Source organism: Berghia stephanieae, chromosome 3 (assembly GCF_034508935.2).
Source record: "Berghia stephanieae isolate SIO BIC M18660-M18661 chromosome 3, UCSD_Bste_1.3, whole genome shotgun sequence".
Lineage (NCBI taxonomy): Eukaryota > Metazoa > Mollusca > Gastropoda > Nudibranchia > Aeolidiidae > Berghia > Berghia stephanieae.
The window spans coordinates 78,047,269-78,056,459 of NC_088362.1; the positions used below are offsets into that span (position 1 = coordinate 78,047,269).

The 9,191-nt window shown below is 32.2% G+C and overlaps 2 protein-coding genes across 2 annotated transcripts in view; both read right to left on the bottom strand.

Moving 5' to 3' along the window:
• The window catches only part of LOC144968515 (uncharacterized), a 30,957-nt gene extending 25,484 nt beyond the window's left edge, over nucleotides 1-5,473 (bottom strand). The window contains exons 1-7 of the mRNA XM_078906968.1: nucleotides 5,318-5,473; nucleotides 4,337-4,483; nucleotides 3,542-3,672; nucleotides 3,088-3,193; nucleotides 2,580-2,733; nucleotides 1,359-1,572; nucleotides 770-893 (exon numbers count right to left, since the gene is read on the bottom strand). Of these exons, the coding sequence (XP_078763094.1) occupies nucleotides 770-893; nucleotides 1,359-1,572; nucleotides 2,580-2,733; nucleotides 3,088-3,193; nucleotides 3,542-3,672; nucleotides 4,337-4,483; nucleotides 5,318-5,473 (1,032 nt within the window). The remainder of the gene's footprint in view (nucleotides 1-769; nucleotides 894-1,358; nucleotides 1,573-2,579; nucleotides 2,734-3,087; nucleotides 3,194-3,541; nucleotides 3,673-4,336; nucleotides 4,484-5,317) is intronic.
• Nucleotides 5,474-5,603: 130 nt separating this feature from the next.
• Nucleotides 5,604-9,086, bottom strand: LOC144968516 (SREBP regulating gene protein-like). The gene is made up of 5 exons (XM_078906969.1): nucleotides 8,951-9,086; nucleotides 8,345-8,492; nucleotides 7,890-8,041; nucleotides 6,793-6,912; nucleotides 5,604-6,008 (listed from the first exon to the last, which is right to left on the bottom strand). Exons 1-5 carry the CDS (start codon nucleotides 9,041-9,043, stop codon nucleotides 5,919-5,921), a joined length of 603 nt encoding a protein of 200 aa, XP_078763095.1. The 5' UTR covers nucleotides 9,044-9,086; the 3' UTR covers nucleotides 5,604-5,918.
• Nucleotides 9,087-9,191: the final 105 nt, after the last annotated feature.

Below are 9,191 nucleotides of genomic sequence, written 5' to 3' on the forward strand. Positions count from 1 at the left end.
CAACTGAACTGGCATCAATTCAAGGCACATCTTTCATCCCATCCGAAGACTGGCTCTTGAGATGGAAAAGCTGACACAAAGTCGTGTTTAAAAAACATGACGAAAAACACAATGCTTATGCTTCACGATTACAATTCTTACAAACAATAATGCCGCATTTTTTTGTTGATTAAACATGAAATAAAATATAATCATAATAAATTTTTTAATGTTTAAAAGTAAAAAAAACAACAACAAATAAACAAACAACCTTCTAATGAGGTCATATCTTGAACATGATGGTCTCAAGCCTGCAGGGAGGCACATGAAAGCTGGGTCTTAGATGCTATTTTTAGCTTCTCTGCTTAACTGTACACTCCGTATAAATCGACACACTGCATTAACCCAAACTCAGAGGGTGTGCGATTAATCAGAGCTGACTGTACTTGAATCACGGTAAACAAAAATTTTACGTTACTTAAGCATGTGAGGGAAGACAGTATTGCAACTAAAAGAAATCTAAAGACAAAGATAATTACGTCATGTTGCAAGTTGCGTTGCTAGTTTTATAAACATAAAATTGTCAGGCACATTGAGGCTAAAATTGGGATTATAAAATATAAATCCCTATTACACAATATTGCAAAATGCTATTGCCAAGACATTCCTTGACGGAGTTTGTCTGTTACAAAGAACATGATGCTAGAATTTATGTTGTCAAGGAAAATATTGGCTTTTGAATTGCAAACCCAAAGCCTGACAAATATAACAATATACAGACAATATCTACCTCGATAACAGCATTCTGAATGAGACCATTGATAGGAGACTGTGTTGGCTTCTTGATTCTTAATTCTGTTAATCCTCTCGTTACAGCCAAGGCAAATCGTTCTCTCACAACTTTCTCCACAGCTCTATAATATATTATTTAAAAAATTGAAAAAGAACTGTTTATGACTGTCCAAATATAAAAATAATGGGAAAAATGATGAGTATGTGAACCAGATTCACTTAATTCTTGAGTTTACAACTGAGATATTCAGTACATTTTCTTTTCAGAATGTTTGTGATTAAGATTAAAGTTTGAGCATCTTTTTTTTAGTAATAATATAACACAAAAATTGTAAGGCAAATAAAAAGCATCATTCTCTTAAATGTAGGAGACTCTTTAGAGTGCATATCTCCATTATTTACCATTGAAATGAAAATGACCTTAGTTCTCAATCTTGTTCTTGGAATACATTTGATTCGTTAAAGCAAATGACTCAACTTGATTTAAGTGTGTAATAACATTATCTGATAATTTCAGGAGAATTAAAAATAAAATATTTTAAATATGGCATTAGGTATATGTCAGAACATTGATTTTTGTATCTTACACATCTTTCATCTTCTTGCGTTCCACCTTGAATAAAATGTCTGCCCAAATGTATGCCCTTAATGACCCTGGAAGTTGACGGCCGTGCATTCGACCAATCACTAGTTCCAGTTTGCGTGGATCATGCTGCAATATGGTGGCCACAGCCGCTCCAATTGTGTCACTATGTGATCCCCATAATGGTGGTGGATCCCCTTCAACAGTATTGACCATTGCTGAGGAAAAACGAAAAAAAAAAGATTAAAAGTAAAAGAAAAACCTGAAACAGGAGCCTTGTCAATATACAAAATGACAAACTGTTATAAGTGAAATAATAAAAAATAAAAGAAAATAATAATACATAGCATTTATACATAGTGGCAATACATGTATAAAGTCAAAAACTAGGAAACTTTTCAAACATAACCCTTACCAGTTTAGCTGACAGGACTTATTCAATCAAAGCAGTATTTCCCCACTGGTCCCATAGCTAATCACTACATTCCAATGGGTACAAAATGCTTTGCCAGGAACTTTATCTCAATATCACTGACATCTTACTTTCAGGACATTTCAAGCCACTCAAACTTGTTATTTCCTCTAGAGTCAGTTTCTTTAAATGACCAACTTCACTCTTAGCTAAAGGCCTCATTCTTACAACTCACAATGTAAATATAGAAATTTAATCTATAAGAACCAAGTCAACGTTGTCTTTAAATAAAACAAAAAGGATTGAAAACACAGAAACCACACAATGAGTGTTGAAGATTGAATTTAGAACAAAGGCAACATGGGTCACTGCCTGTAATGAAAGATTATCAGAATTTTTTATTCTTTGATCATAAAATTGAACATATCTGATATTCACCAATGCAACAGCGATGAAGCTGAGCAACTGGATCATTCAATCTAAAATGCCTAGGGTAGTCCTACATCAAACAAGAGAAAGTGAAGCCTTCGGTGATCAAATATCTGAGAGAAAAAATTGCTGAAAAGGATTTTAAAAATGGATTCGCGGAAAAGTATCACCCCTGTATCTAGTGCTTCATCTCATCAAAAACAAACTCAAGGCGCTCTAAAATATAAACCAAATCGATTCTAGACACAAAAGAAAAAAAGTAAATTGAGCACATAAACAGTTTAGGTAACTGAATTCAATGCTCTTCCCTCAATGACCCCAATAAAGAACAAGCAATACTGGTCTAAAATTAATGCAGAGTTTCATACAGATTTGAATACTAACATTTGAGCTGGCTAGTAGATGGTTTGACTGTGACTGCGGTTGAAACAGAACTTGCTGTTCCAACTGGCTTGATTCGACTAGGTGCTGGGATGTTGTAGATATCAGCCTTGTTTGCAGCCTGTTTCAAATGAGCCAGTTCATTGGATTTGTCTTTCTGCATGATCATAAAAAAAGAAAATGACTATGCATCTTACACAACTTCCAGCTTTAAAATTTATAAAAATCAAAACATTTTATCCAGAAAAAAATTCACAACTGTGGTTTCTATGTCACACTATAATAAGATCATTATAAGATTATCAATAGGATGCCTGCCAAAGTAAGGAGAAAATATTCATTATAATAATACATAAACACTATCGGATCAACAATGAGACCTTTCTTCTTTTATATATAAAACCTTTAAAAAAACCCCAACTAAAATGACCCTCCAAATAAAATAGTATTTATGCTTTTAAGGATTGTTTGGAATAACAAGGACTCTGGAATATCGATAGTTTTTACCTACCATGAGCATCTGTTCCCTCTTGTAAAGCTCTCTATCCAAGCCAACAGTGAAAATACCAAATGTGTGTTGTAAGAACTCAGCATAGATTCCAGTTGGGGGAGGCTCCCTGAAAACAAAAAGAACATGGATATTATTATACTTTTTAAAAACAAAACAAAAAACCCAAAAAACCCAAACAAAATGACAACCATATTTTGGTCTCCATTTCTTGTCCCTTTGGTTCTTATGTGCAACATCGAATATATAAATTATAATTAAATTTAATGAACACCAAAGTCCTTCAACACTGAGCCCCCCAAAAAGTTTCTTGCTCGACTCCGATTATCATCTCCAAGGCCTCATTTCAAAATAGATCTATCATGAAAGGTAATGAAAATAAAAAATAAGTGAAGTGAGAAAGCCCAGAAAGATTTGCATGTGTAAAGTGATTGGATAGAAATTTATCCTGACTCACCCTGGCCTGATGCCTGTCAACAGATAGCCATGCCCAGTCTCTTTCACTGCCTTATACATTTGACTGGTCAGCCAGTTTTGTGCGTCTATTTTTAACCTGTTCCTCTCCTCTGGACTCATGTGTACAGGTTCCTGATATGGAGTAGTGTCAACAACAGGGTAATGGTAAAGTTAATTTTGACAAAATTCCTACTTCAAGCAATTCATAAATGGGTGTGGTATATAAATTTATTTTTGAAAAATATGTTTTGATAACAGGTGTAAACAAGCACACAGTCAAAAGTATTGATGTATTTTCTTATGGTGCAACTAAAAATTGGGTTAATTTCTTTTAGAAAAGTTAAGTAATGGTTATCGCGAAAAATTGACTCCATATGAAAGAGCAACTGAAAAAAAAAACAACAAATTGTCCAATTTCAATTTGTCATGTTGAACGTGATGTATTAAAGGTCATATCAGCACCACAAAAAGAAGAAAGTACACCAAAAAAAAAAAAAATTTTTTTTAAATTTAAAAACCAGAACAATCTCAAAACACACACTAATTTAACTGTAACTGGGAAGGACAATATCATCAGTCCACATTCAATGACAGAGTCATATAAAAAGGAATGATTACCATAAAGGGAGTAAGTGACCAAAAATTTGCAAAGGAAAAGCAAAGATTACTTCATAATAAATAAATCTGATAAAAAACATTCTCGAAATTTGAAAAAATAGAAAACGGACAACTACCACAATATGGCAAGGTTTGTGAATTCTAAGTAACCAAACATTCATTTGACAGAGGCACTAACCAAAATAATTGGATTGCGTTGAATGTGAGACAGGTACTTGTCCACAAAATGGTTTCCAAGGACATCCAAAATCATTTCTTTTCTTTGTGGATGAGTGAACTGCTTTTCTGCTTTCTGAGCCAAATTATGACACACTTCATCTTCAAGCTGAACAAAAGAAAGAGATCTATTTAAAATTATCGAAAGAAACAATCAGGAAAAATAGAAGACAAATACTTATTAAAAAGAAAAAGTTCAATCAATAATCAATTTGTCATGCAATGTACCGTTTAATCACAGTTTAAACGTTTGTATTATTTTTAAGGGTTTTATAGCACTTGCGACACATTAGGTCATTTCAACGCCAGTAAAAAGGAGGAAAATGAAATTATAGATTTACAATTGAAAGCACAAGAGAAAAAGTAAGACAAAGGAGAAGGGTTCAAATATGAGAATAGATGTAAATTCCAAGAGCATACTATCCATGTTCTTAGTTTGAGATCACCTAAAAGTCTCATCCAGACATAAGCACAGGTCTCACTAAGAGGAACACACTCAAATGTCTACAAATCATTATATATGTAAAAGAAAAAATACAGTACATAACAGAGAGACGATTCTGAAAGAAGAAAAAAATCATCTCCCAAAACTAACTATACATTTGACTGTTTCCCTCCCAGCCAGGGCCAAGACAAAACCAAGTAATCTCAGTCAAAGACAGAAAGCAAGTTGGAAAACAGATATAGGGGGATAGAAGATACAGTAAGTACCTCCTGCCCACTATGGGAGATCAGGATTTACGACGTTATCGTCCAGGTTCAATGGATTGTATTATAAATCATATAATTGGGTTCAAGATTATGGACATTTCAAAATGGATTGAGCTCATTCATATGTCAAAATATTGCAAAATTATGGGTTCCTTATTAATGGCTTGAACAATGAAAAAAACCCATATATTTTGAATACTTGATATTAAGAGAAATGAAATGGCTAATGTACCTTATGCCATGGTGCATTGGGTAACAGAGTCTCTTGAAAGCAGGAATTGATCCATGACTGGGAAAAAGGCGTCTTGTCACTTGGAGATTTCCCCTTGTATTGTGGCACTCTTTTAGACGTGCTTGCCACCAATTTTGGATTTGGATTTTTAGACATCTTGTACAGTTTTATAGACCATTAACTTAAGGTAATTTATTTTATAAAATATCAAATAACAAATTAAGTGCAGATAATTCACAGAGAAAAAAAACAACATAAAACTGTTAAATTTTTTGAAATAAAATAAATTTTTGGATAAGGTTAATAAGCAATTACAAAACAATAATCATTGATGAGATATTAGGACTGAGATTGAAATGATCAAATGATTTGGAAAATGTTTATGAACAAAATGTACGAGATTTATGTAAATGTAATGCTTAATAAATTAAACCTAAGAAATGAAATGAAATGAGAAATTACAGGACACAACAATACCATTAATGATAATAATCTTACAAAAAATATGTATCACAGATAAGCTCAAATTACATATATTCGTATTCAAGTCATTAAAACATTTCTATTAATAATAATGATATTATAAAATTTTCAAGACTCTTTAAACAATAATGGCTTGAATGTCAGGTGTCTTGTCTCCATAACAAAACTTTATCTTTGAATCACGATAAGAGTTCTCATGCTGCACACTCTGGGGAGACAAATTGTGAAGAAAATATGGATGAATGGAAGTGAGATCAATTTTTAAAAAATACATACACACACACACACAATCATTGTGATCTTAAAACGGAAAGAAGAGAAACCCCTCTCATAAAAAAAACAAATCACCCCCCCCCCCTCCCCCCCAAAAAAAAAACAAAGACAAAAAAATACTCTGAAAAAACATACTCATAAGTAACAAAGAAAAAAAAAACATACTCATAAGTAAGATAGAAAAAAAACAACCCTCCCAAATCAAACATAAAAAAAAACAAAACCCTGAAGATCCGAGGGAGAGAATAAATGATATCAGCAATTATTAAACAAAATTGATCAAAATTGCTATATTACTATTTGGGCCTTCATTTCTTGATTTTAGGTTAACTACGTACTGCTTGGTCATAAATGCTCCTTTATTTTATACGACCATATCCTCAAAATGGGAAAAACTGTTTGATGGAAAATTTAAAATTCTCAGTTGTTCTTATTGATTCATATCAAATTAATAATGACCAATCACTGGGGGACGAGGTGGCTGAGTAACTAAGGCATTGTACTGTGACCCAGAAGGTTCTGGGTTCGAGCCCTGCACCAGGCACTTTCGTTTCTTTCCATGGGCAAGATTATAAACCCCCAATTTGCTCACTTGGATAACATGGGTGATACCTGTTGACATCAGACATCTTGTATGCCTAGTGATGATACCTTATGGTGTAGTGGCAGAAGAGCATAATTTTAAAAAATAATTATTTTTTTTGTCAATCACTACAAACCTGTGATGAAGTTCGGCATTTTGCGAGGCAGAGATCAAATATGTTGTCAACTTCACTCAAAAAATACAAATTATTGGGAGCTTCCACATTTTCTTTCATAACCTTTTTTAACATGTGTTGCTGCAGAGATAAATAAAGATTAAATCAACCATGCACCTTTGTCATTTAACTACAATATTGAGGAATTTTAAACAATTAAAAGATTAAATTTTAAAAAGCATAAAAATAAAAATGCTGAACAAAACTCAGTGAAGAGTTTTTGCTACTTAAAAATCATATATCAATAACTAATGAGAAGATATTTGGACTGTAAAACCATTCTTAAAGTAAAATTATGAAATTTAATACAGTGCTAAAAAAATTTGTTTCAACGAAAAATGATTTTAATAAAACAGAGAAGCGATTTTGTTACGCATCTCTATGTAAACTGATAATCTTTTTTCATTATCGAATGCAAATATAATGTAATAAAATTAACTCTCAGTCTCTCTCTCTCTCTCTCTCTATATATATAGAATGCAAATTTTCACTCACATTTTTGTGGCCGAGACGACTCGTTTCTGTGAAAATTTGCATTCTATATTAGCTCTAACCATCATTATCGAGCACTTTTGTACCTACAAGTACCCACCAACACTCACACATATATATATATATATATATATATATATATATATATATATATATATATATATATATATATATATATATATATATATATATATATATATATATATATATATATAATTTATATATAAAAAAATAAGCAGTGACTTTTAAAATAAAAGCTGATTCATTTGTATCTTTCCAAGAAAGGCTGACATTCTGAGATGGTAACATAAGTGAAATTAAGCCACATGTTTCTCAAAGTGGTTCAAAAGGAAAGCTAAATTGCTGACAATTACATTGCTTCAGATTCAGAGAGTAAGTCACTGATGTTGGGTTGTAGTAAAAAATAATAACAAATGCAGAAATGGCATGGGCCATGCAATGTTCATGCTGATAATACGTGAGATAGATAAACAGACAAAAAAGTGTATATATATGTATATGTGAAGATAGACAGATATGAATATTAATAGAAATACAAAGCTTACATTTTTTGGCAGTAAACAGCAAGATACACAATATTCATAAACACCACAACAGCCATTAGGTTGACATGTATCACAGTGATATTGTCTAGTCGTTATTCTCTTTGTGTCACAGCAACCAAGAGGTCCCAAGTGGTCCCTCCTACACACATAGCCTGGAGAGGAATGAAAGTCACTAATGAAAATTCATTTATTGCTAATATTTGAAATTTCCTTTCCTTTCTGTATATATTTTAAAATGAATAAGTTAAGATTGCATTGAGAAAAATATATAAATCGAAATTCTCTCTTTCCATTATAAAACACCCATTGGAGTTGAAGTATACAACATGAGAGCTAGAGAATAAACTATATAACTATAAGTATAAGTAACAGTAACTCAAACTCCTTTAATAAATATCTTTTCTTTACAATCAGCTCTTTTAATTGATTGCTCTGTTTTAAATAAATCAAAGTACCTTTATTATCCACTATGAGAGAAGGCCCTTGTCTTGAATTTTTACATTTCACTGTGTCAGTTTCGTTTGATTCATCTGATGGCTGCCACTGGAAAGGTTGTCTCAATGTTCGTTTTGACTCGTACTCTGTCAAAATGTACTCTGATGACTAGAATGAAAATAGATAAAAAGAATCAAAGTCAATGTGAGACAATAATTTATAATGACAAATAAATTTGTAAAATAAAACCGAAACTTTGTCATTATTTAATTAAAATTAAAATGCAGTTGTAACTTCTTGTAAGTGTTAATCCTTGCACTTGCAACTTGCAGAGGTTTATATCAGTGTATGTGTGGTTCGCACACTATCTACACTACACTAGACAACAGAAACTGGGATTGATTCTGAACTGACTCATGGACACATACCTACTTTGCAAATAATAACTGACACAAATTCAAATGGCAGTTGATGAAGTTGAAGTTGTTGAAGTTGAAGTTATTGAATTTGAAGTTGAAGGACTGAAACTGAAAATTGTTTCTTCAATTTCAATGCAGATTGCCCGAAGTTTAATAAAGCCATTCAAAATAAGCGTAGTTTAGCATAAGAAATAAGTATTTTATTACCTTGTAAAATGTCGCAGATAAGAAATACAGCAACGAACAAAAAAATATCACAGCCAACACCCACCGCTTCCGTAGAAAGCGAGGGTACAACATTGGTATCCTAAACAGTGGTCCTCCATGAAAGTAAACACAAAACTGAATCAGTTAACTTGTTTCGTATAAATGTGCAAAACTATTAACTTGTGGAATTGGTCTGTCTCTTGTTTAAATATGTCTAAAACAGTGTTTTTTGTTAATAAAA

Excerpts from the sequence above, each read along its gene's own strand:
- LOC144968516 (XM_078906969.1), bottom strand. The coding sequence starts at position 9,043 with ATGTTGTACCCTCGCTTTCTACGGAAGCGGTGGGTGTTGGCTGTGATA. Across the intron at positions 8,493-8,950 it reads TATCTGCGACATTTTACAAG|TCATCAGAGTACATTTTGAC; the intron begins GTAATAAAATAC and ends TTTTCATTCTAG. Across the intron at positions 6,009-6,792 it reads AATGCCGAACTTCATCACAG|AGTGTGCAGCATGAGAACTC; the intron begins GTTTGTAGTGAT and ends TTGTCTCCCCAG.